This window comes from Neltuma alba, unplaced genomic scaffold (assembly GCF_004799145.2).
Source record: "Neltuma alba isolate B1F8T4 unplaced genomic scaffold, ASM479914v2 tig00012088_pilon, whole genome shotgun sequence".
In the NCBI taxonomy this organism is placed as follows: domain Eukaryota; kingdom Viridiplantae; phylum Streptophyta; class Magnoliopsida; order Fabales; family Fabaceae; genus Neltuma; species Neltuma alba.
Window position 1 is genome coordinate 367,623 of NW_021636646.1, and position 25,961 is coordinate 393,583.

A 25,961-nucleotide genomic window follows, 5' to 3' on the forward strand; every position below is an offset into this window, starting at 1 on the left:
GATACCCCCTCAACATGGTTGGTTAAAGCTGAATGTAGACGGTGCTGTTTCAGCAACTAGGAGCAAAGCTGGATGTGGTGGAATTATTAGAAATCATGATGGGTCATGGATTGTGGGGTTTACTCAAACTCTTGGAAACTGTACTATCCTTGATGGGGAAGAATGGGCCATGTTAAGAGGTTTGAGATTGGCTTGGGAATGTGGATTTAAGAAAATAATTCTGGAATCAGACTCAAAGATTCTAGTAGAGATGGTTCAAACCAAGGATAACTTTTATAGCAGTAGTCTTACTCTTTTCCAGATATGGAACATGCTTGACTACTCATGGGAGGTGCAGGTGACTCATGTTCTTCGGGAACAAAACCAGATGGCTGATGCTTTAGCCAAACAAGGACTTTCTTTTAACTTTGTTTTACATTCCTGTCCTAGTCATTTAGAAACTCTGTTATCAAGTGATTGTATGGGACCCGTTCCCTTCTGAGTTTATTAATTTATTCTCGGGCTCAGCCCTCATTCATTACCAAAAAAAAAAAATATAAACTTCAGTCATTCAAATTTATTTTTTATTTTGATTTTAGTCCCTCGAACTTTAAATCATAAGCTTTGATCATTTATTTTTTTATTTTAAACATCAATCCCTGAGGTAATCTAAGAAAAACTTAAACCAGTTTACTCCTTGAATGATTAAAACTTATTGATATGGTTTAAAATTTGAGGAACTAAAATCAAAATAAAAACAAATCTTAGGGTTCAAATATTATGTTAACTCTTGAAAATACATCCAAATAACAAAGCCTCTGTAGTGATTTTCTTTCCCAACCCTGAGCACGTTTCACGAGGTTTCCTATAAATTAATTTGATCTCTTCAATATTTCTGTTATTCCATATTTTATTTTAATAGATCTAAATGTTACATGAATGCGGACTTTAAAAATTTTAAAGTTATTATGTCTTCGTAAATTTAACTAGAAAAAAGTATCGAGTTGTTTATATAAATATAGATACAGATAAAGACTTGAATGAACGCAAAATATATTAAAAAATAACTGACATCAATCTCTCACAAGAGTTTTAAATTATAATATAATAAATGTTAAAAAAATATCACGAGACATTTTATTGTATCTATTGAAGTTTTTTAGGTTTTGTTTTATTAATTTAGTCATGAGACATTTATAGTATCAAAACTAGTTAAAAGTCACTTTTATTTTGATAGTATTCGTGAACAGATTATGAGCATCCGAAATGGTTTTTTGTTCAACATGATTTTGAAAGTGTTAAAATATGAACAACGTCATCGTTTTTGTTAAAAACTTTAACGGTCATGGTTCAGCATTACTTATTCTTTTAACACTTTTGAAGTGATATTAAATTCAAAAAAAAAAAACCTTTGAATCCTCGTAATCCCTTCACAAATGTTTCCGAAACAAAAAAAACAAAACTAAGTCAGCTTAGAGAGAGAACTAACCCCATACGCTCTTGCTCCATTCCTAAGATAAGGCAGACAAACGTCTAACAAGCCAGAGCTATTGAGTAATCTTGTTTTATATTAAACCTATTTGAAATAGTTTATAAATAAATTTTTAATTACAATTTATAAAATATGATATAAGTATATGAAAAAATTTTTATCTTAATTTATATAAAATATATTTATAAGTAATTTTTGAACATGTCACGCGCAATTCCCAACTCAACGTCAGCATGTTTGGAATCTGTACGGACATCAAGCTACAACTGATGTTGTTTTTATTAGCCTGAAGCATATCAATCAAGTTCTTCGTATCAGATTCGATTCAAGGATTTATAATTAATATAAGATCTAATTAATTATTTAAAAAAATTTTAAAAAATAATTAAATTAGTTATTGTAGCAAATAAATGTTACATTTCATAAAATACCTTTATTAATTATATATGTTGTTTGAATTAATTATTGATAATAACATCTTAACATATATAATTATTATAAGCATTATTTGAAGGTAAAATAAACAAATATTAAAGATAAAATAAATTGAAGTATTGTATTTAATATTAAATTAAATGTGGAACTGCCTCATATATTAAAGATAGAAATAGAGGGCAGTAGCTTTCTTATCTTGAACCAAAACTCCCAAATCAGTCTTAATTCTTTGAACAGCTCATTCATCAGCTTCAAAAGTAAGCGTTTGAAGTAACCCAACTATATATCCAGTTCCTCTTACGATCTCTGATTGCATCAGCGCCACATTCTGCCTGGATCGGAGTTTGCAAGCAGTCGCTTATAAATTACTACTTTCTGTCTTTAATATAATATTTTGTTTGATTTTTATTTTAGTCTTAAATATAAAACTCAAACCTATTTTGTTTTTTATATTTATCCTTTTTTTTAAAGATAATCCTTCTAATAATAATAGTTTTAGTAAATAATTAATAAGGATATTTTAAAAAAAACAACACATATTTATTATAAATAAATAATTTAATTTATTTTTTAATCTATTCAAATTAGTCAATTAGCTTTTATATCTAGGATAAGAGATAGTAATATGTTTGAGAGCGAAAGTGACAATATAATTGTCTTGCAATCATTTTTTTCACTGTAAGAAAAAAGGCTTTTAATTATAGTTATTAAGAGTTTTTCACGACAGTTTTGGAAGCGAAGTGGATACAGTCGATATTGAAAGTTAAAGAAAACATGATAGTCATGTAAAAAACCGTCGTGGAAAGTTAACATGACGTGCGGTCAGGAATCCTCGGGTTTTCAATGTTCTATAATTTAATAATTTTATTGAGCTCATGACATTCAGCGTAGAATTGGTAACATGGATGAATCCACGAGTTGCAGGTTAGCTTGTGAAAAGTTGAATCTTCGGTGGGTCGGCTTGAAAAAACTCAGATGAGATGGTTTTTAGCCAATCTTTACCCGTCAAAGTGGGCTAGTGGGTTGGTCTGCCAATATTTATTTATTTATTTTTATTTTATTTTTATTTTTTTCTTATACAATATCTAAAAATAATAATAAATTTTTTGTTTTTTTAATATTTAATTAAAAGTACCAAATAAATTATATAAATATTTTTTAAAAATTTTTTTAGATATGATATATATAATATATAATAATATAATTATAATAAAAATAAAATTAAAGATCCCACCAAAAACAATTTAACACACCACCACCAAATGATCACGAAAAATGCTATATACAGCAATACTCCTGTGAGTTGTAATCACCCCACTTCCCAGCAACTGCAGCCATATAGCTTTGTTCGACATTTTCCCGACTAAACTATACTTGTCATGGCAAGCCAGATCCGGGTCATCTCAACCAGCAACGTGCAAACTGTAGCGGCTCGAAGCGGCGATCCAACTCCAAAGATCGAGTTGACTCCATGGGATCTTCAGCTCCTCCTGGTGGACCCCATTCAGAAAGGGCTTCTTTTCCGCAAACCCAGAGCTAGCATGGATTCGGTAATCCACCGCCTGAAAGCCTCTCTTTCATCCACCCTGGACTTCTTCCCGCCCCTCGCCGGCCGTCTCACCTTTGACGAATACGACGACGGCACCTGCTCCGTTTTTGTTCTCTGCAACAACTCCGGAGCATTATTTGTCCACGCCGCCGCAGATGATTTCACGGTCTCAGATATTCTTCAACCCACCTACACTCCTCGCATTGTCCATTCCTTCTTCCCGCTTAACGGAGTAAGGAACTACAAGGGGACGAGCAAGCCACTGCTAGGCGTGCAAGTCACAGAGCTAAGAGACGGCGTGTTCATCGGGTGCACTGTCAACCACGTCGTCGCGGACGGCACGTCGTTTTGGCATTTCTTCAATTCCTGGTCTGAAATCTCACGTGGTTCGAGCGAGTTATCCAAGCCTCCCGCGCTCGAGCGTTGGTTCATCGACGGCATTAATCGCCCTATACGCATTCGTCTCGCCGAGGCGAAGGAGAAGATGAAGTTTGATGGGCACCTCAATTCGCAGCTCCGACAAGAGAGGGTGTTCCATTTTTCAAGTGAAAAAGTAGCCGAGCTGAAAGCAAAAGCTAATGCGATGGCATGTTCCAATATGATATCTTCTCTGCAAGCAACACTGACTCATCTTTGGCGTGCTATAGTTCGGAACCAGGGTACTGACCCAGAAGAAGAGGTCAACTACAGATTGCTGATAGGTATAAGGCCGAGGATGAGTCCGCCATTGCCTCAGAACTATTTTGGAAACGCGTTGCAGGATGGTACTGTGAGCATGAAAGCAGAGGAACTGCTATCCCAAGATGGTCTCGGTAAGGCTGCTTTGGAGATGAACAAGATGGTTGCTTTGCACACCGAAGAGAAGCTCGTGAGCCACGTAAGGTCTTGGATGAAAAACCCTAGGCTGCTCACAGAGCATGGGGTGGCTGGGAATGCATTGGCTACGAGTAGTTCGCCGAGATTTGATGTGTACGGTAATGACTTTGGATGGGGAAAGCCGGTAGCGGTCCGAAGCGGCGCCGGGAACAAAAGGTACGGGAAAATCACTGTGTTCGCCGGAGCTGAGAACGGCAGCATTGATATGGAGGTTTCCCTTTCTTATGAAATTTTGGAGGCCATGGCAAAGGACTCCGAGTTCATGGATGCTGTCTCCGCTGCTTCCTATGATTAATTAATCATTAGAAGACTAATTAACGCTCGTTTATATTTTCATCCTTTCGCTTGAATGCTCTGTGTTTCTTTCGACTAGGCAAGCAATCGAAGTTATTGTCCTGTTCTGGGAGATATCCTTCAATAAAAATAAAATTATATGTTAGCAAATGATACAATTATAATCATATATATGGGTAATAATTTTTATTAAATTAAAAGTCATTATTTAGGCTATTGTCCTATACGTACTCAATGAACATTATAAAATAGAATTATATCGAAATAGACCAAAGTTGTTTTATTTTCAATAAATAATAATGAAATTGTCAAATGTCATCAACAATAATCTGTTTTTTAATGGCAGAAAATAGTGTGTTTTTATGAAAACATAGGTCATTTTTAAACAAAAGGATTCCTTCTTTTGGTGGGGCGACGTGGAGAAGCATTCATCACTACACACACACATGTAGGTAAAGATGTCAAGGTTACATTGCCTTCACTATTTTTTACCTGAAATGTTATGTTCTTATTATTTCTCAAAATAAAAAAAAATGAAAAATACCTCATCATGGTTTTTTGGTTTAATTTCATTTTGTTGTGTTTTGGCTGATCAATTTCTTTTGGTGTGCTTGTGAATTGTAAGGACAGGTTTAGTTAAATTTATCCGTTCGCCTATCAAGTGTTGTATTCTCTCTCCCTCTTTCTTTTATTTCTTCCTTTCTGGACCTGAATGTTGCACCTTTTTTAAAAAATTTAAAATTGACTAGCAGTGTGGGTGCGGCACCCCCCGCCGTGCCCTCGCCCCTTCCATGCAAACTCATATTCGACCACAGTTAATTCATATATGTTTATTTTCCTATCATATACAGTGTCGACACGTGGGAGGAAATGACTTAAAACGTGGAAGTGAGGCGGGCGAGGAGAGGAACTGGTCCAGATCCACTGTCTGGTCGCCATTGACCGTGTATGTGGAGCGTGTCCCTCACACATTTGTGTGCGTGAGTTTTCTTGAAAATTTTTGAAGACTTATTTTATAATTATTTTTTTAAAAATTAAATAATTTGTTGATGTTTAAAAAATTATTTAATTTAGTTATCTCAATTATTTATATTGAAAATTAATTCTTTAATAGAGAGCTCTCTTAATATCAACTATTGATGGGAAGAGTTTTGAAAAAATTTATAATTTTAGCAGGTAAAATAGTTGAAATAAGCTTATTTACTAATTTTTATGTCAATAAGTAGAGGGAGTATTATTTGTCACTGTTAGATTGAGGTCGATAGCGTCGGGCGTGGAATAATCAAGTTGGCAGATGATATTATCCTCAGGAATATAATTGTGCCATCAACACCTCAGAAATATCGAAAAAGACTATTTCCACAACGGGCTTTCCTGTAACCCTAACTCGCCTAGAGGAGACGATTCTGCATCACACGTTTTTAGTTTTTACAATAATCTTTCTTTCCTTCCTTTGATGAATAGGACACTTGATTATCAGTTAAATAACATAACATAGTTTATGGAAGTTAAAACTGAAAAAAAAAAAAGGGCATCAAGCTGTTCTTTTTTCTTTATTTCTTTTAATATATAACGTGTGGAAGTAATTCTTAATAGCACAAGTTAAATTCAATAATTAGTATGTACAAAATCATCGTTATGTATAAAAGAGACCATCATGTTATATAGCATAATTTAATATCTCCTGTATGTCCTAAATATAGAAGTTAGATAGGAGATTTGTTTTGATTATAAATATAACATCTTAATCAATTTTGACTCTTAAATTTATAATTTTTAAAAATATTCTATTGATTATAGTAGGGAATTTCTATTTAGTAGATGGCTACAATAGATATGATAAGAAATGATATTATATAGAAAATTAACACACGTTTATTATAAATAATTAATTTAAGTAAATTTTTTAATATTCATAAATAAGTTGTTTAACTTTTATATTGACAAGAAAATATATAACAAAACGAGGTTGGATTTAATAAAAAAGATTGATTTCTCACAATTTGGTAAATTAATATTTAAATTTTTGCCGAGAAAAATGTTCAGCCTGACGTGACTGCTTTTAAAAATGTCTGTGCACACCAATCAAAACAAGAAAGTATATTTGAACAAACGCCAACCTTGGCAGGTTGAGACATTGATTTTGCATTTAGTGAGATAGTGTATACAAATACTAGTAATTTAATATTGATTGCTTTGTGCAACGAAGAGAAACTCGTGAGCCACGTGTAAAGTAATGGATGCAAAAACCTAGGCTGCTTACAGGGGATCGGATGGCTGGGAATGCATTTGGTTACGAGGAGGGCGTGGGGATCTGATGCGTACGATGATGAACAATGAGTTTGGATGGAGAAGGCCGGGAGCGGCGTCGGGAACAAAACGTAGGGGGAACTTACTGTGTTCGCCGGAGCTGAAAAACGACAGCATTGATGTGGAAGCTTCCCTTTCTTAGTTAGTGGATGCTGTCCTCGCGTCGTTGCTTCTTAGGATTAATTAATCATTGCTAGAATTAATTAAAGCTCCTTTATTTTCATCCTTCGTTTGAATGGCCATATATGCCAGCAGTAATCGAAGTCATCGTGCTGTCCTTGAAGATAATCCTTTAATTAAAATCAGTGATGTGTGTTTCGTCGTGAAAAATATGATGTTGCGCCATCCATATCTGAGCAATATTCAAATAAAATTTATTATTATTAATGTTTATTTTTCGATCAAATACAATAATGTAGACGCGTACGTAGGAGGAAAGGGACTGGCCAGCGGTAGGTATCCGTCACACTTTTTTTTTTTTGGTGGCTCTTCTGGAAAGATGCATCGCGCGTATTAGGATCATAAATATGTATGCACATCAATGGAGGTGTCGTGGCTGTCTTTTGTTAATATTTGTCGGTGTTCGATATGATATATGTACGGTACGTAACGTCTGAATCGAACTAATTGGCTGGTGATATTATCCTCAGGAATCGTACCAGCAGCCTGGGGAGATCGAAAACGACTATTTCCCGACGGGCGCGCACACAGTATTTCACAACCCCAGGTTACAGAGAGAAAACGATTCTACATTACGCGTTTGTTTTTTTCTCTTTCTTTCTTTTTATTTCACCAATAACCATTGTGTGTGTGTGTGTGAATGACCGTGCGGTGTACAGGAGCGCGAAATTCTCAGCAACACAAACTAAAATTGATGATAAAAAATGGCATAAGTTGAAATTTGTCGTGGATGTATATGTATGAAATGACTTGAGACCATAATTTTAAATATATATATAGCATGATTTAAAATTTAAGTAAAGAGATATTCTTTTGGTCTTATTTATAAGGCACTTCCAACTTGTTTTACACATACTAAGAAAAACTTCAAACTTCATTAACTCTCATTTAAAATTTAATAACTTTTTAATTTTATCCTTATTTAATATATATTATACTTCATGTAAATAAAATCAACATAATAATAATTGAGGAATAAAATTATACATTTTATAAAAAATTTCTTTCAGTACCCTATAAATATGATAAAAAATATATTTTCTCTCTGCCCTATAAATAGGACTAAAGGAGTACATATATGTACTATGGGCTTCCTTTTAGATTATGGAACCATTAAGTGCTTGTTTAATTTGGGATTACAATTATGATTTTTAAAAGCACTTATTCATGTAAATCAATACAAAGCTCTTTTCATATTCATCTCATATTTCGTAAATTACAGTTAAAAAGTTGTCTTTGAAAGATTCTGCTGCTATTTCAAATAAGCCCTAAGTAACACAAAAGATTATTTATTATATAGGATTAGCCAAACTCATATATATGAGATTGGAGAATACCACAAATTGGGAAATACCATGAGAAAAAGTGATATTCCCCAATCCCACTTCTAATCTATAAGTTTGTCTAATCCAATATAATAAGTAATTACTTATACTAAATACTATTTTAATAAATTTTTTCAATTGCAATCATAATTCTTGTCTCTTATTTTTCATACTTCCGACCAAATGCCACCGCAGTGTATGCTAAAATATCAACCATTTTTCTTCGACATGTATCTATCTCAAGTCATCGCTGCCCAACCTCCATATTTTGGTTTTTGGGCAACGCGCTTTATACAAGAGGGAAGACAAATAAAAATTAGAAGGCAGAAAAATGTAGAGAGAACAAAAATAATGTGAGATGCAGGTAACCCTACGCAAGAAAGAACTCCAATAGTGGGAGATTTTGAATTCCAGGGGATTTAAATTTTTAAAAAGCCTATTCGGGTTAAAAATGCACGATACCAGTTTTATACACTAAAAAAGAAATGAAAAAAAAACTCTCCCCTTTCTTTCCATTCTACTGATAATTTGAGGAGCATAAATGCGAGTTGTTTAGAATTATTCGTATATTCCGTGCATATATATACAGACAGGAGAAAGGCAGGAAGCATTTAGGCTTTAGCAGAGGAAAATGGGTAAGCGACACGGTGAGAGGAGAAGTCTTGTCTGATCTGGGAAGTAGGAACATGGCGGCCGAAGGTGCTTGAAGCGCTGTGGCCAGGAGTGCGTGTGTGATGGTTTTCTCGAAAGATGCAGGGCATCTTCTGAGATCATATGTATCTATCCATCATTAATTAATTGTTCGTGTCGTGGCTGTCTTTTGTTAATGTTTGTCGGATTTATTCGATGGAGATGTGTACTGTTTGCCGTGAAATAATCAAATTGGCTGATGATATTGCCATCGCGCGCGAAGTGTGGCCACAAGACAGAATGATCGGAAATGACCAATTTCCAGACATGCCCCACGATGGATCGCAGTGACCCTAGTTCCCAAGAGGAAACGATTCTACAGCATCCGTGTCTGCAATCATCTCTTATTTCTTTCTTGCGTTGATCAGGACACTTCATTATGATGAATTAGATGTCACAATACTACAGTTTATAAAAAACAAAACTATGTATATGAAGCCCTTGCCATCTTTCCGTCCTTCTTTCTTTTTATTTCATTAATGCGAGTCTTGTTCTCCCGAGGGCATGTCAAACTCGTAATGTGCTGCAATATAATTTTTATATTTGCCTAGCCAATCGGGAGCTCCAGGCTTGGTTTAGATAAAGGGAAAAACCGAGAGAAAAATATTTCATTAAAAAAAACATAAAAATTTGAGATTTTTTTTTATAGGAATTTTTTTTGCCCCATCCCATCCAAAATAGAAATAAAATTTGTGCTAGTTGAGGCGTCCACGTTTCGTGCGTGCTCATCATCTTGATTATCCTGTGCTCGGCATTGAACAGTATAGTGAGGGACCTTTATCCTTTTTTTGTTTTTGTTTTTATTTTTTCTTTTTCACTGCAAAGAAAATTATATGTATTTGAATTTTTTTAGTTAAGGTTGATCTAGTATTCTGAAATGCTTTTTTAGATATATTTAGTATTTTAAAGTATTTTATGGTATCTTGAAATATTTAAAAATTCAGTATCTTAAAGTATTTTGTCGTTGATCCAGAGTCTTAAAATATTTTTTCATATGCGTTCATTATTTTAAAATATTTTGTGTCTGGACTTACCTAGTATTCTAAAGCCTTTTATGAATTAGCTAGGACCCTGAAATATGTTTTCAGTATTTCAAAATATTTTGTGATGCAATATTACAAAATAAAAAATATTTTAAGACATTAAATGCACATAAAAAATATTTTAGGGTAGTAGATGAGTCATAAAACTGAAAAATCAAATGCTCACTCCTACCTACAAGCTGCCCAGGCTCACCAACGCTTGTGCTTTGTTGGATGCATAAGAAGTCATATCCTTTAACTGTCTTCCACAACCAACGACACTGAATCTAATAGAATAAGTTAGTTTCTCACAACATAATAAATTAATATTCAAATTTTTAATAAGAGAAGTGTTCACATTTAGTGTTTCATAATAATACCTCTAACTGAAGGATATTTATGCGTGCCCGAACAAAAAAATTATCTTCCGCGTGTCACCTTCTTTTGTGGCAAAATCGTCTTCTCCAGCGGCTTCGATTTTCAGTCATCCGAGAGGCCGGGATGTGTTGGTTCCAACTTCAAATTCTTGGGCTCTTCCCTGACATTGTTTTCCCACTTTGCATTGCGTCTGGTGAATTTTGAAAGCGGGATGCTTTCCTCTTCTTTCACACACAAGCTTATAGAAACCAACCCTAACATCATAACATGTATAAAAGCACATCTGAAAATTTCAAAAGAGCACAACATGCCAATATTCGTTAATTTAAAGTTTTAAATAAAAGTATGTTAACTTTTCCCGTTTTACTACCACATAGATGAGCGTGGGGCTCACTTGTTATGGTCATTTTTCAATCTGAGTGAATATTATAATGCGAGGCTTGCATTCAGAGTACCTTTTGCACTCGAGTTAATAACCAAGTCGAACTCCTCTGGTTTAGGTAGGGGTGAGTATTCAGTTTTTCAGTTCGGTTATCGGTGATAACCGAATAAACCGAATAAACCGTTTAGGTGGAAAAATGACAAATTTTTTCTTTTTTAATTTCACTTTTCTTTAAAACCACCAGCGCGACCGCCCCTGCATCGTACCATTATCTCTACCTTTGGGCTTTATATTTCGTTCACACATTTAAATTTTTATATAATCATTTAAAGGCCAAATCCAAGCTACTATGAAATTTTATGTTAATTACATTTTGTAAATGATTCTAAAATTATGATTATGATTTTACAAAATTCAATAATGATTTTAATCTTTATGTATTATTTGCTGATAAAAAATTTAATAGTTACATGAAAATAATAGAAATATCACCGTAAAATTAAGTGCTCAGTTTTTCAGGACAGCTCCGCCTCCACTCCAACTCTAAGACCCACATAAAGTTAAAAAAAAAAAAAATCATAAATAATTAATAAAATCATTTAGTCCATCACCAGATTCTGGTCTCACGTGGCCACGTCGATGTAATTATGAAAAGTTTTCGCACTCTCTTTCTATTCTAAATATAAGAACTAGTTTATTTATTTAAATAAATTAAAAAAATAAATTAAGTTAATTATTTGTAATAAATATATATTATTTTTCTTAAAATATTCTTACTTCTAAAGTGTATTAGTTAAAACTATAATTATCACAAAGACTATCTTGAAAAAAATACATAAATATGAAAGATAAAATGGACTGATATATTATATTTAGTATCAAAATAAAAGTTAAACGAGTTTTTATATTAAGGATTGGAGTTAGCATTTATTTAATTAAATAACAAAAGATTATTAATTACAGCATTAAAATTAATATATAACCTATTTAATTATTATCATAATCAAAATATCATGACCCTATATTAGAGGATCCGTTATAATAATGAGAAAGGATAGGAGACCCAATTCAAGGATCCACCGCACGAGGCTGGGGGTAGTGGCCTAGTGGGAGCATCTGGGCGTGGGAGCCCACGTGCCCTGTAGCACCAGCGGATATATCAGTTCTCTGCGGTCACCGTAGCCACGCCGCTGTTTGTGAATCTTTGTCCTTTCACTATTGACCCTGCAAGTGCAATACGCTTATATAGTCTGGTTCTGCTTCAAGACAACGAATGAAAAACAAACGCCATGACCCAAATCCAAGTAATCTCCACAAGTTTGGTTCAAGCTCGAAGCGACAATGGCGATCTCATTCGAGAAATGGAGTTAACTCCATGGGATCTCCAACTTCTTCCAATCGAAACCATCCAAAAAGGACTTCTTTTTCACAAGCCTATAGCCAAAGACACTCGCAGTTACATCCAACGCCTGAAAGACACCCTTTCCTCCGCTCTAGACTTGTTCGTTCCCCTTGCTGGACGTCTCACCAACGTTGAACATGGCGATAATGCAGTCTCTGTTTCCATTTCCTGCAATAACGCCGGTGCCCTGTTTGTCCACGCCATCGCCTCTAACGTTGCTCTTTCTGATATTCTCGATCCCATCTACGTTCCTCGTATTGTGCACTCCTTTTTTCCACTGAACGGATCTAAAAATTACGAAGGCAGTTCTGAGCCGTTGTTAGCCGTTCAGGTTACAGAGCTAGTCGACGGCGTCTTCATCGGATGCTCAATCAATCATTCCGTTGTGGATGGCAGATCGTTTTGGCATTTCTTCAACTCTTGGGCCGAGATCTCTCGGGGTTTGGACAGAGTATCCAAGCTCCCTGCTCTTGAACGCTGGTTTCCTGAGGGGATTCGACACCCTATTCGCTTTCCTTTTATAAAGGAAAAGCAACAATCTGATGAGCCGCCGCCAGAGAGGGTGTTTCACTTCACAAGGGAAAACATTGCTCAACTGAAAGCAAAAGCCAACGCAGAGGTTAGCACCAACAAGATATCATCACTGCAGGCGCTTTTAAGTCATGTTTGGCGGTCCGTGATCCGCAACCAACGTCTCGATCCAAATGAAGATGTCAAATTCTTGCTATTAATAGGTGCCAGGCCCAGAATATCGCACCCACCATTACCTGATAGTTATTTTGGAAATGCTTTGCATGTTGGTAAAATAGCCATGAAAGCAGGGGAATTGATTGAGGAAGGGCTTGGCAATGCTGCTCTGGAAATGAACAAGATGGTTTCTTTACACACAGAAGAGAAGCTTAAGGGCTTCTATGAGTCCTGGATTCAGAGCCCAGAGCTTTTTAGATACAGTGGCATGAAAAGTAACTCATTGGCCACAAGCAGTTCCCCGAGGTTCGACATTTACGGAAATGACTTCGGCTGGGGGAAGCCGGTGGCTGTCCGAAGTGGCTCTGCAAATAAAGCTAACGGAAAGCTTACTGTTTTTGCTGGAGCTGAAGAAGGCAGTATTGACGTTGAACTTTGCCTGCCTTTCCAGATTTTAGAGGACCTGGCAAACGACCCTGATTTCACGTCTTTTGCTTCTATCTAATGGACATCTTCAAGGCTACGATCACAAGTTCAGTTTAAGGGTTCTTTTCGTAGGCATAATCTTGTGTGAGGAAGGGCTTGGCGATTTCTGTGCGTTAGTGCGAAGACAATTGATCCTTCGCTAATGATTAATGTTTTCTCTATTTTCAGTCGGAGTTGCGATCGAGTAATAAAACATTGAACTCGATAATTCGCCTAAGCTGCGATTCTATCTATCTTCATTTTTCTCCAACGCTGAGTGCCTGTGTGGTAGGATCTGAAATACGTCTCTTGCTTCACACAAGTTCCTTCTCCCTCGGTTCCTCAAATCTCAGTCATGCTATACACCCGCACGTTTTTGTTTTGGCCTTAAGCTAAAAGTATAAATAAGTAGAGTACAAATCTGAGGCAGACAAGGGAAGGAAACAAAATGAGCAAGTTTCCGATACGGTTGAGAAGACATTGAATCCTTCATGGCACAGACATGTGCCAGCCAACACGTAATAAAAAGGAAGGTTCTGAGGAATTACACCAACGCTATAAGAGTGAGGTTGGTGAAATAGCCAATGATGAGAGGCGAGCTTAAGGCCGAACGCAGAGCTTCAAATGTAGCCTGTAATGAACCTTGTCCTCAATATCGTTGCTGCCGCTCGTGCAAGGCAAGACATCGCAGTGATTGAAAAGATACTCACCAGTGATTTGGCACCATGCCATGGGCTCCCAATTTTTGAAATGGCAGTAGCAATTTTCCATTCGGTTCTTTCAGAATGAGAATAACACACTAGGGAACGTAGTCCTCTTCCAACCTCCATGCCATTCGATGATCTAAAATTGCTTGAGTTTCTGTGGCAGATCAACATGAGAGAGGATTCTATTCACTTGCTAAAGTTTAATGTTATTTTAAAACTACCAGAATTATTAAGTATTACATACTATCTCCGCTATTTAATATAAAAGTTATTTGACTAATTTGAATAGATTAAGAAAACTAGTTAAGTTAATTATTTGTAATAAATAAGTATTATTTTTTTTAAAATATCTTTGCTAATCAAGTATATTAGTTAAAAATACCATTATTATAATGACTATCTTGCAAAAAATGAATAAATATAATAGACAAAATGGATTATGATCTTATGTTGAAGACCAAAATAAGTGTCATATGAGCTTTTATATTAAGTATCGGAGGCAGTAACAAATAAGTTAATAAATTTAGAGTGTTAAAGTTTGATCTAAATACTTTTGTTTAAAAAAAAACATATTATAAGTTTAACTTTTCCGACTTTTTTTTACTGCAGTTTAGAACTATTAAAATCAAATTTCAATGGCTTAATTTTTTTTTATTTGACCTTTAGCAGTTTTTTTTGATAAAATATTGATTTAATCAAATAACTAGGATGAGGAATGGAATACATCAAGTCCAGTTAAAGTTTAGAAATTAAATTACAATTGTAAAAACTATGTTGTATTTAAATAAAGTTTAGGGATTGAGTTATAATTGAATAAATAAAGGGATCAAAAATTAATTTTCTCTTTTTAATATTTTTCCATTATCGTCTATATCCAATATCTTCAAAAAAAAAAAGGAAAAGAGAAAGCAATACCATCTCTTGTAATCTCTCCTGCAATACTCCCCGGGCTCATCTCTCTCTCTCTTTCTTCCCATATGCAAAGGAAGAAAAATGGAAGAAGACCCGGAATGAGTAAAATAGAACTTTCTCTCGATTATGGGCTGCAAGGCATGTTTTGATATTCATTGAATGATTTTCCCCAAAAATATATTGCCACGGGCTAGATTTTGTTAGGCCTTTAAACGTCGAGCCCGGGACATGTTTATGGGCCCGATTCAGTTGTGGCTGAGATCTTTTTGGGATAAATCTAGGAAAAGGAAAAAGAGATAATTTTGCCCCCAGAAAAAAGAAAACATGGCGATGAAAGTCATAGGCGAGAATGAGCATGTGATGCGTATTGGACCCAAAACTAAAGGCGCAAAAAAGGATGAGGATCGGCGGCGGAGTGGTGTACGGGGGTCCACGCGCCAACGCTCTGCCACTCCTTCTTAGCCACGGTAGAGCTAGTGTTCGCTGCTATTCCTCTTCCTCTACTCCTGGTAATGTGATCCTTCACTCATTTGCGTTTGTGCTGAAATCGCTCTTTTGCTTACTTGCCAGTGTATATTGTAGATTTTTTAACGCCCACGGCCTCCTTGGTTCATAGATATGGTTCTCTCGATTTCCGGAATTAGACCATTTGAGGGGTTGTTTTACTATAAAGAGTTTTTTTTTATTGGAATTCTTTGTCAACATTTGCAGACCATGTAGCATTCGTCAAGGACATAGCTGCCACTCAGCCTCCTGAGCATTTGTCTCAATTGTTGAATGTTTTGAAAGCCAAAGGTAGCTCAATTCTCTTCCTTTCATTCTCCAAATGTAAACATTATTGGTGGAGGATTATCAAAATCCTTGTGATATTGATTGCTTTCCATTGCTTCTCCCTTCGCACCACTTGTCTAATTCATCGTAGCTTTCTCTGCTGTGCGTTTCAAGTGACATTCATTTTCTCGGCTGCCTTCCCTTTCGGCAGTGACAAAAATATCAAGTAACATCCGTCTTTTTTAAATTTCTGGTTTTGTTCAAAATGTATAAGCGTCACCGAGAATGCGGCTTCTTTTTTGTGTATACCGACCAGAACGAAATGCTTACTTTGAAAATGTGGATCTGTTCTGCCATTTTTTTCCTAAAAAAAATTTAGCTTTCAATCCATACATTCTATCTTTCCAGGAAATATTGCAGTAATGCGCACCTTGCTTTGCTTAGTTTAGCTAGCTTTCGAAGGTTATTCTTCCGCTAGGAACTTGACTATTATAAGGATCGCACTTTTTTCGGATGACATTATCAATTTGTAATGGTACACTGCTGAAATAGTTTCTAGAATCTGTATGCCATCAGGTGCTTGAAAATGTGACTCAATATTGTCTATCAAATAAGGCCATGTACGCAAGGCTGAATTATTTCTTTTGTAGTCCATTTAATTAGAGTAGTTCTCTTACTCCTTGCTATATAACAGGTGAAACTATCGTTTTTCCTGGAGCTAAGCAGGGGTTGATTCCCCTTGCCATACCACTAACAAAAAGCAGCTCAGGTATGGGCTTGAGATTGCATATTTACAGGCCGTGTTTGGTATGCGAACAATGTAGTTTGCTGAGTATTTAATAACTTACATACAAATTTTTTAAATAAGAGATATATGAAAAACCAGTATTTATTTAGGAGCCCAAAACACATTGCAAGATTTTCACGTTACTTTCCCTCAAATATTCTGTAATATGTATTCAAGTGCCTGGGAAACTAACATTCTCATTTACCGAATGCATCCTTGGAGAAATCTTCAACTTAAATATTTTATGTAATTCTTTTCCTCATAGGTGCTGTAACTGCACTGCTGCGGTGGCCCACAGCTCCACCTGGGTAAAAAGTCCTAATATTGACCTTTTTTTCTTTGCTTAATCTGTTGATGTTTTATGATGTTTTCCAATTCTAAATATTTGCAGGATGGAAATGCCAGTTGTGGATGTTAACAAACATGGAGTCAAGCTGTTAGCGAAGAGTGTAAGTGGAGCAAGATTGGATTTTTAATTCGCAAACATGGCTCCTTTGCAGCTAATTCACAGTGATGTTGTTAATAGGACACTTCATCTTGCTCATATTTCTTTAAAGCGGCCTGATGCTAAATGCTTATTTCATTCACACATACACACACAACACAAATAGGTAGACCAATATATTCACAGAATATTGGTGGAAGAAGATGCGAAAAACAGTCAAGAGAGAAATGATGAGCTTTTTATTGTGTCAGCTGATGCTGGGAAGAAACTTTATCAAAAGGGTGGCTTTGCAGAGTCCAAAATTTCTAATTTAGACATCTATCTTTTAAAAGAGGTACAAAAGAAATTTCTTGAACTGCCTTGTTAACGTTCATGACAAATTATTACAAGAATCTGATTTGTTTTTAGGTTGGTCTGTTCCCAGATATCATAGAACGCAAAGTGATGCGACATTTTGAGGAGGGTGATCAAGTAACGTTCTCTTGTTTTCATAATTCCAAAAGCATGAATCATTTGGTTCACTTGTTGATCATTTAGTGCTCTAATGAAAGGTTTCAGCTTTAGTAACGGGGGAGTTTTATACTAAGAAGGAGCATTTTCCTGGATTTGCTCGACCTTTTGTTTTCAATGCAGAGGTCTTGTTGAGGTTTGTAGTAATATTTTCTACCATGTATGGGCGGTCTAAAATTGATACCGGGCTCTGTTTTCATAGGGGCCGCCCTTTTTGTTTCATTGACAGGGTTGGGCGTAATGTAGAAGCTAAAGATGCTGCCAGAGGAGCTTTGAAATCCCCATGGTGGACTTTAGGCTGCAAATATGAGGTACAAATCTTCTGATCTTTGGTGTGATAGTGAGGTTGATTCCTCCTCTTCCTCCTACTCCATTTGTGATATGGCTTGTGCTGGAATTTGTCTGTGCTCAGGACGTCGCTAAGATTGCACAGTGGGATGATGAGCAAATTGAGTACATTAAAGAGAAGGTGACTGAGGAGGGAAGGCAAGAAGATATTAAGAAGGGGAAGGCACCCGCACAGGTTCTGTGGATGATATTTAGTTTAATCATTAATTATTAACTGGACGACTCCTCTACATTTCAAAGAGTTTGGGAAATAAATCTTGCCTTTTATGACTTGTACATGATGTAAATTATTAGTAAGTTTTATCGCTGATATTGATACCGATAAATTAACATTGTCATTTAGTCATGACAATGGTGCCTGCTGAATTCTTCTCATTTGTAAATTTTAAATTATTTGCAGGTTGTATTAGATGAAGCTGCTTTTTTGATGGATTTAGCTTCTATTGAGGGGACGTGGGATGACTACTTGGAGCGAATTGCAGAATGTTACGAGGAGGCAGGACTCAATGATATTGCAAGATTTATTCTTCATAGAGATTAACTATTCTTGATTTCGGTAGATGTTGCTTCTAAACGTAGGACGCTGTTCCTTCCTTGCTATATGGACATTTCAGTGCTTCGCATGAAATTTTGTAAAAATATAATTTATAGTAAATTACATAAATAATTTATTCCAAACTAGATTATAAGGAAAATAAAACCAGAGGTACCATTGATATAAATCAAATGGAGGAAGCTTGACAAGTTTGAATGTGCACTCGTTTTATTGCAAAATTCGACTGCGCACGTCGTTATGTTGTTCCCTGATTCAGCGTTTATTTTATCATGCCCCTCGTCTTCATATGATTCGCCTAATAATAATATTAATAATAAAGAAAACTTGTGTTGAATCTGGAAATTTATTCAAAAACAAAGGAAAAAACCCGGTGAAAACAAGATAAATCGGAAATGGGCAAAGAGCTGGCGCGCGCGCAGACACAGAGAGAGAGAGAGAGAGAGAGAACTTATTACCCTGGAGGCAGCACCGAAAAACCCATATTCGAACATACTCGAGGGGAGTTCCAAGCCTAACTATAATTGCACTGACCTTACCTGGCTTTTGAGAAAGATAGATAAACTCTCAGATTTATGCAAAAATAAAAATTTAAATTTTTAACAAAACACCCTCCACTTAGAACTATTTATTTTAAAAAATATACATTTAGATTAATGATAGCATTCCAGTTAAAAATTTAAAATTAGAGTATACTGTATAATAACTATATATTTTAAAAATATATATAGACACTTTAAAAATAAAGAACATAATTTTCACAAAATTCAAGAGAACTTAACGTAATTTAATCAATAAAAATTATTGCAAAGTCCCTTGATACTGAACAATACTGCGGTTTATTAAGTGAGAACAATTAAGTGGCAAGAGGACCGGATATTTTCTTGTTTGCACCTATTTTCCTTCTACACAATAGCTTTTTCCACAAGCTTCCTCCTCCCCGTTTCTTGGCAGGAACGATGGCCAAAGATTTCTGTCCAGCAGTGTCATCTTGATCTTTCGTTCCATCCAAAACTAGGATTTTTTCTAGTGGTTCGACAACCGCAGTAGAAATGTTATTGCTATCTCCAGCTTTTGGATATTTATTAACATTGACTTTAGTGTGATCTTCAGCAAGCATCTGATCGAGTAGAGAAGCCCGTTGTTTCACACTTGCGTCCTTCGGAGGGGCGGGGCTTGATCCGACATCGACAGTACTGGAGGTCGTGTTGGTAATTGCATTACCGCGGGGGGCAATGACCTTGTCAAAAAGGGATGCATCTTTCGGATCAGACAGTGCCTTCAGTTGCTTGCCAAGGTTAAGGATGGTTTCTTGGCACTCAGCCAACTTTTCTGAAGCCGCTGTTATCTCCCAGTCCTGCAGAATTGATCAGCATATTTCAGCCCAATTCCAACATTTTATATAACATGCACAGAAGCCGTGAGCGAATTAGTGTTGTTAAATTAATAATGAATAACAATCAATCATACAGTATGCTAACAAATAAAAAGGTCTTTGCTTTTCCTGACTTTTATCTATTGTTCCGGAAAAAAAAAATCTGTTCATTTAATTTTGTTCGGCCAAACTTCATTTCCTATTTGCATGGTTTAAATATATATATTTTTTTAAACACATCCTTTGCTCGCAAATCTGAGAAGAACAGGTGTAAAAATTGGAAAATAAATAGTGTTTATAAAGAAATTTATAGATTAACGAAGTAACTTGCACATCATGCTTCAATCAGGGATCTACTCTTAATATAGCAAGCAAGTCATTCAACCAAACAAAGATATGCGCCTTTGACTCTAAATTGTTTATGCTTCTACAATATATTCCCCTTTCTCAAATGTCAGACAGTAACTAGCGATCTGACGAAAAGAAAATCGAATAAGATGAGGTCACTTACAGTTCGCAATGGCTTCTCTTTCTGATTAACATTATGATTGGAGGGCTCCTTTTTCATGCTGAGAAGAATAATTTGATGAGTCACAATCTTCAAAGAAGCAAGTAAAAGCCAATGTTCGAGAGCATATTGCACCGAAACAAACGTATAAAAATTGTCAATACCTTTCAAGTAGAAGCTGTAATTCAAGACATCTGCCCTCTAATTCTTCACAACAATGGTTTTTGTTCTCCAATTCCATTTCCAATGCCAAAACCTTATGACGAGCCTCTTTTATTTCATTTTCTGTAAGGTGGGCATCAATACTTGCATTTATCAGTTCGTGATTTTGTGTTTGCCCTGGAAGTTCTCCATTGGAATTTTTTATGGTTTGTAATTCTGACGAAGTAATTTTATCTGACTCCGGAAGTTGACTCCTCGAGGATATAGTCCTATTAGCAGCTGGTTGAAGTCTGTCTTCAGCTGTTTCCTTTCTAATTTCAGCGCAAATCACTTTATCCTTAGTATCTTCAGTTTCGTCTTTATCATATTGTAGCTGTTTGGTCTCAAGCTCATGGCCATTGACATTAGATACAGCTGGAAAACATGGCAACTGTTCTTGAGGAAGAAGCAACCTATCTGCCTCTGCAACATGACTCATCATCCCAATCTCCGCTTCAATTTCACTTTGCGTTTCCTCCCAATCAAATTGTTTTTTAATGGCATCCTTCATGCTAGAAACATCCTGAATTGAAAAGCAGTGATTGATAATCCAATCCAAAGCTGTTGTTAGTTCTCTAGCAAATTTTTCATGATCGGCCTTGCCATTCAGTAAATCATAACAAGCTTGGAGAAACCGGCGTAAGACATTATTTAGTTCAGATGTTTTCCACTGGAAAACACGCACCATGTAGCCTGCTGGCATTCCTAGGTTCTTGTATGAAACGACATTCCCATCTCTGCTGCATATGGGATCAGAATTATCATATTCTTCTGCAGGCTTGTTGATCCCTTCAATGATCTCAATAATCTTGCCTATAGATTTACTCATATCTGTTTGTTGTTTCCTTCTCTTTATTGGTGACATGACAGCATCAGTTACTCCAGAGGATGGATTTAGCAACAAAGAATCATCTGAAGGGATGCAGTGACTGAAATGGGGAGAATTTGATGCGACAATATGTCCTGATCCTTTGCTTGAATCAGGCTCATCAAGGTCTGCGTAATTCAGATGACTTATCCCCACTTTGATATCCTCAAGTATATCATCAGGATTTCTATGCGTGATGTGGCTTTGTTCTGAGATTACTTTAAGTACACCCTGAAGCCAGTGAGGAATTTGACCATTTGATATGTCATTGGAATTGGATGATTCAGACACAGGAACGATCTCCTTGCTCACTACTGGAGATGTAATCTCAATCAGCCCAGTGTCTAAGGAGCCATTAATTCCATTAGCTGCTTCTGAAGAAGCATGTGAAATTTCAGGGGCTTTTTCGACAGAGACCACTGCTAATTTTTCCATTTCAGCAAAGTCATCCATAAGATTTATGTCTGAAGATCCAATACTTTTGCTTGACTTAAATTCCTTTTGCTTTCCACTTTTGAACTGCTCCAGTTCTGAAATCAAAGCAGAAGCCCAGGATTCAGCACAACTAGCCTTATCATCACTCCCAATGTCAGATATTGACGCCACAGAAAATTCATGTGATGCGAGACTAGTGGGCTGCTCCCCAGTCACTTGACCTTTTGATGGTTCTTCAAGCTGTGATTCAACCTGCGACAGTTTGAAAGCTGTTCGAGCAAGCATGGTTCTTGAGAATTGGAGTTCATTTGTTTTCCTATTAAGGGTTTCTCGTAAAGTCTTGTTTTCTTCTTCCATAGAACATAGCTGCTCATTCAATATATTGATTCTTTTCATGGTAGTTTCAGAAGAATTGTCAACTGAAGAGTCATCAATGAAACTGATTGAGTTTGACCTTTTTCGCCTCATTTCAGCTGAGTCCCTACCCAACATTTCTACTTCATTCTTCATTTTCACTAGGGCAGCAGGACCTGGTAATCGTTTGCGAACCAGGACGCGCAACCTCTGACATTCTGACTCTAACTTGGCAATCTTCTTTGCACTCTCCAGGTGCTGCTTGTGAGATGCATCAGCTGAGCGACGATTGAATTCTCTCTCCTCATTTCGAATCTCAACCTCCTTTTCAAGCACCCGAACTTCATACCTCAGTGAGATGTTGTCTTTCTCTGTGGATTCTAATCTAGCCATGAGTGCACTATAATCTGCCTCAGCTTGGGTCAATTGTCTTTTAAGACCTTCAATCAAAATTTGGTCATCAAGAACAGCTTTGCTAAGATGAGCATTTTCAGCCCCAGCTTTTGCAAGCTTTTTAGTGGCCTCTGACAGCTGCTCCTCAAAAACCATACGTGCTTTTTCAAATTCTTTTGAAGCCTTCGTCACAGCATCATGAATCCTTTTCTCCTGTTCTTCACGTACAAAACGTAATTGCTGCATGCATTCTTTCAGTGCTCCATCCAAATGTGTCATTCTTTCTTCATAAAATAGTTTCTGCTGCAAGGCTTCCTCACGATCTTGCTTTAGAGACAAAGTTTCAGATTCAGCTTTCTCCCAACCTTCAGATGAAGCTTTTATCAGAAACTAGTAAAAGATACTCTCGAAAACTTGATGCATAATTGGAAAATTTGCAGCCCCAAGTTACAAGGGGTATGGGAAGGATAGAAACAGAGAGTTGTGGACAAATTACCCGCCACTGCTTCCTGTGCTATTTTTGTTTGCTTCTTTACCAGTTCATCTTTACCCTTACAGTCAGAGAGAGCCGAAGCAAGCTTGTCATTCAGAATTTTCAGTTCAATCTCCAATTCTTCTTTATCAGCTAGAAGCTCCTTAAACTAACATGCAGAGATAAAACAAGGTAAAATAACAACTATTTGAATACAGTATTAGAAAAACGATTGTAATATTATTTGGAATGAATTATGGTTCTCAAGTGATTAGGTGCGGCCAGAATTATTCTGCCGATTTTATGACTAAATCTAATTCAGTGTAAGGGGTCCAGTCCAGGGCGGGGGGGAAAAAAACTACAGATAGTTTTGGGCCAATTGATAGCAATCTTAAAGATGCTTTTATACTTCAAAAGAGTAGGATATTAGCAGCTTAAAGTCAATCATACGTCATAAATTTATGGCATTCTATGAACAAGAAAAATACCGTGATCGCTTAGAATATTTGATGATATAATGAGTCAATACCTCTTCATTTTCTTTCACGGTGAGATTGGCTTTGTCACTTGCACTGGTTGTCTTCTCTGAGGACTTTTTCCTCCAGAGCCACGCCTTGTGATCCATAACGGCCAGGGAGACCTCGGATGAATATAAGCCTGCCCAGGGGCCAGGGGAAGGTGTATGAATAAGCATAACTTGCAGGATGAGTTGATAATAAAACTGAACCAAAATAACGACTATAAGATGTTCCACCATACCAAACTGTTAAAATTTCTATCAATCCACAAAATATTTGCATGCAACTAATAAAGAAGCAACAAAATGTATATCTTTATGGCACAAAAAAAAGGGTGTGTTAGCAGACTTAATCACAGAGGGCTACGAAGCAGCAAAGGGAATTTCTAAGCCTGGTTGTTCTTGAAGAGCCACTGCAGCTCAATGCAGGGCGTTATTTTCTCTCGCCTATGACCATCAAGAAGAAGGTTCAGCTTATGCATGAATGCCCATGGAGAAAAGAGAAGGGGTTCCAAGGCCAAGAGATTCAGTTCCGCGTCGCCTGAAAAATTCACCCAAAAAAAAAAAAAAAACAGAGACAATGCTTAAAATAAGAAACAGAAGCAATGAGAAAGTACGGTATGGTGTTTGATCTCTTAACGAAGGAATATTGCAGGTAAATGAATCGAGTGGAAATGTGAAGCGTACCGGGCACCACAATTACCATCACCAAAGCTTTTCGAGCAGCGTGTGTTTGGTAGGCGATAAAAGAAAAAGGGTAGAAAGATGGGAAAGTAAAGTGAAGTGTCCGAGCTAAGAGAAAAGGACAGAGAGTGAGGGAGTGTGAGATGTTGATTTCCGGGCGAGGACGGGAAAATGGATCTGGTACCTGGGAAGGCAAAGTGTCGGCTTGGGATGAATCTGACTGAAACGCGAGTGCGAACACGCGCGTGGTCGTTGACGAGATTGACAGCATTCAGTTAGGTTTTGGCGGTGATTTTTTTCTTTCATCGCACGGACCGGAAGAGCGGAGGTCTATGTCTCGATTCTGAACCGTCACGCGCCCAATGGTATTTCAGCGGCGCCATGTGGGGGTGAGTGATGGGAATTTTTTTTTAACCTGCTCTTTTTTAAATACTTTGATCTTGGATATTATTTTCAAGGATTTACTAACCATGCATGATATTGTTAATAAGAATACTTAATGAGTGTTATTTTTTTGGTATTAAAATAATGAAGGATTTTACTTTGACCCTATAGTTGCATGAGAAAAATTAGGTAGAAAAGACAAATATTTGATATTTTTCTCTTTGAATGAGATCTCAATTTTAAGGATAATATTTAGAAGATTTCGTTCCTAATATTCTTTCTCCCTATCCTTTTTTTTTCCCAACGCAAACAGCTCGATTCTTGAGGATTTTTTAACAGAACTTTATTTAAAAACAATTTTAAAATAAGCACTAATAAGTGCTGAAATTTATAAGTGCGGATATTTAGAGGGAAGTCTTGTTGAATTAATTAAATTAAACATTGAACTTTTCTGTTTTCACGGGAGAATGTTTTAAATTATTGTTCAAATATATATAGTTAATAAGGACATCAATTAGATAAAAATACAAGTAGTTTTTGAGGTGTTTTATATTATCCAAATATTAATACATAAAGGTATTAATTGGGGGACCTGTCCATGTGCTGGGAAGAAGACTTGAGGCAACTCGCTGTGTGTAGCGATCCAACGAAGGTTTAAAGTCCAATCATGTATGCGCTGGTGCAACAATTGGAGCTCATTTACGCAAAGGAAATCCATTACACAAGACCACGGCGCCTCATCATCTTGGATCGGAACCGCTCTTCATCACTGGGAATAAGATGAAGACCTTGCTTTTAGTGAATATTTGGTATATGAACGAAAATGGAAGGAAAGAGAGAGATGAGTTCAGTCTAAAAAATAGGATAAGGGGGATAATAAAATTTTAATAAAAAAGAATAAGAAAAAAATAATTAAAAAGTTTTAATTTCACTTCTCTCCTTGCTCTCATATCAAACAGACCCTCGACCCTTGAGCTTGTTCATTACCCAGTTTTTATTCAAAAACTACATATTGCGATTGCTCCTTTATGCGCTATGGTGTCCGAGTTAGCAGCAACCATGTATCCTTTTCCTCTCAGGCCTAAGAGCAAGGCTGACCTTTTTTTTCCTCTCTCTCTCTATCCTTTGTTAGGTAATGCCTCATTTTAAACTTAAAAAGTTCCACCACTGAATGCTGGGAATGAGATTCTTAAAAACACTTTTGATTTAAATATATGGTGTTTATCATCAACCATTACGTACATATGATGTTTGAAAAAGAGAAGGTAGTG

General features: G+C 36.3%; 4 protein-coding genes across 8 annotated transcripts; 3 read left to right on the forward strand and 1 right to left on the reverse strand.

Annotated features, from left to right (window-relative positions):
• The first annotated feature begins 3,272 nt into the window (after positions 1-3,272).
• On the forward strand, positions 3,273-4,727 carry LOC114722317 (protein ENHANCED PSEUDOMONAS SUSCEPTIBILTY 1). Its single transcript, XM_028908326.1, has one exon. It carries the CDS (start codon positions 3,286-3,288, stop codon positions 4,624-4,626), a length of 1,341 nt encoding a protein of 446 aa, XP_028764159.1. The 5' UTR covers positions 3,273-3,285; the 3' UTR covers positions 4,627-4,727.
• A 5,493-nt stretch (positions 4,728-10,220) lies between these two features.
• LOC114722237 (protein IN CHLOROPLAST ATPASE BIOGENESIS, chloroplastic) lies at positions 10,221-18,703 on the forward strand. 3 transcript variants are annotated; one of them, XM_028908209.1, is made up of 11 exons: positions 10,221-10,229; positions 15,450-15,594; positions 15,797-15,880; positions 16,551-16,625; positions 16,909-16,951; positions 17,035-17,092; positions 17,255-17,422; positions 17,497-17,559; positions 17,640-17,909; positions 18,011-18,121; positions 18,347-18,703. In XM_028908209.1, exons 2-11 carry the CDS (start codon positions 15,483-15,485, stop codon positions 18,485-18,487), a joined length of 1,125 nt encoding a protein of 374 aa, XP_028764042.1. In that variant the 5' UTR covers positions 10,221-10,229; positions 15,450-15,482; the 3' UTR covers positions 18,488-18,703. The 3 variants fall into 3 exon arrangements, with proteins under 3 accessions (XP_028764042.1, XP_028764041.1, XP_028764044.1); XM_028908211.1 differs by lacking the exon at positions 10,221-10,229 and having other exon boundaries at positions 15,398-15,594; positions 17,640-17,734; positions 17,828-17,909; XM_028908208.1 differs by lacking the exon at positions 10,221-10,229 and having other exon boundaries at positions 15,395-15,594.
• LOC114722234 (uncharacterized acetyltransferase At3g50280-like) lies at positions 12,034-13,704 on the forward strand. Its single transcript, XM_028908201.1, has one exon. The coding sequence runs from the start codon at positions 12,202-12,204 to the stop codon at positions 13,504-13,506; it is 1,305 nt and encodes a 434-aa protein (XP_028764034.1). The 5' UTR covers positions 12,034-12,201; the 3' UTR covers positions 13,507-13,704.
• A 562-nt stretch (positions 18,704-19,265) lies between the features above and the next one.
• LOC114722233 (filament-like plant protein 7) lies at positions 19,266-24,452 on the reverse strand. 3 transcript variants are annotated; one of them, XM_028908198.1, is made up of 7 exons: positions 24,310-24,452; positions 23,972-24,163; positions 23,635-23,762; positions 23,130-23,274; positions 20,547-22,998; positions 20,386-20,443; positions 19,266-19,856 (listed from the first exon to the last, which is right to left on the reverse strand). In XM_028908198.1, exons 3-7 carry the CDS (start codon positions 23,728-23,730, stop codon positions 19,356-19,358), a joined length of 3,252 nt encoding a protein of 1,083 aa, XP_028764031.1. In that variant the 5' UTR covers positions 23,731-23,762; positions 23,972-24,163; positions 24,310-24,452; the 3' UTR covers positions 19,266-19,355. The 3 variants fall into 3 exon arrangements, with proteins under 3 accessions (XP_028764031.1, XP_028764033.1, XP_028764032.1); XM_028908200.1 differs by having other exon boundaries at positions 23,130-23,271; positions 23,632-23,762; XM_028908199.1 differs by having other exon boundaries at positions 23,865-24,163.
• Positions 24,453-25,961: the final 1,509 nt, after the last annotated feature.

Bases quoted from the DNA above. Each gene is read 5' to 3' on its own strand.
- LOC114722233 (XM_028908198.1), bottom strand. From the start codon at position 23,730: ATGGATCACAAGGCGTGGCTCTGGAGGAAAAAGTCCTCAGAGAAGACA. The intron at 23,275-23,634 runs GTATTGACTCAT...TCTGCATGTTAG, and splicing joins CCGTGAAAGAAAATGAAGAG to TTTAAGGAGCTTCTAGCTGA. The intron at 20,444-20,546 runs GTATTGACAATT...TATTCTTCTCAG, and splicing joins TTACAGCTTCTACTTGAAAG to CATGAAAAAGGAGCCCTCCA.
- LOC114722237 (XM_028908209.1), top strand. From the start codon at position 15,483: ATGAGGATCGGCGGCGGAGTGGTGTACGGGGGTCCACGCGCCAACGCT. The intron at 15,595-15,796 runs GTAATGTGATCC...CAACATTTGCAG, and splicing joins TTCCTCTTCCTCTACTCCTG to ACCATGTAGCATTCGTCAAG. The intron at 17,910-18,010 runs GTACAAATCTTC...GTCTGTGCTCAG, and splicing joins CTTTAGGCTGCAAATATGAG to GACGTCGCTAAGATTGCACA.
- LOC114722234 (XM_028908201.1), top strand. From the start codon at position 12,202: ATGACCCAAATCCAAGTAATCTCCACAAGTTTGGTTCAAGCTCGAAGC.
- LOC114722317 (XM_028908326.1), top strand. From the start codon at position 3,286: ATGGCAAGCCAGATCCGGGTCATCTCAACCAGCAACGTGCAAACTGTA.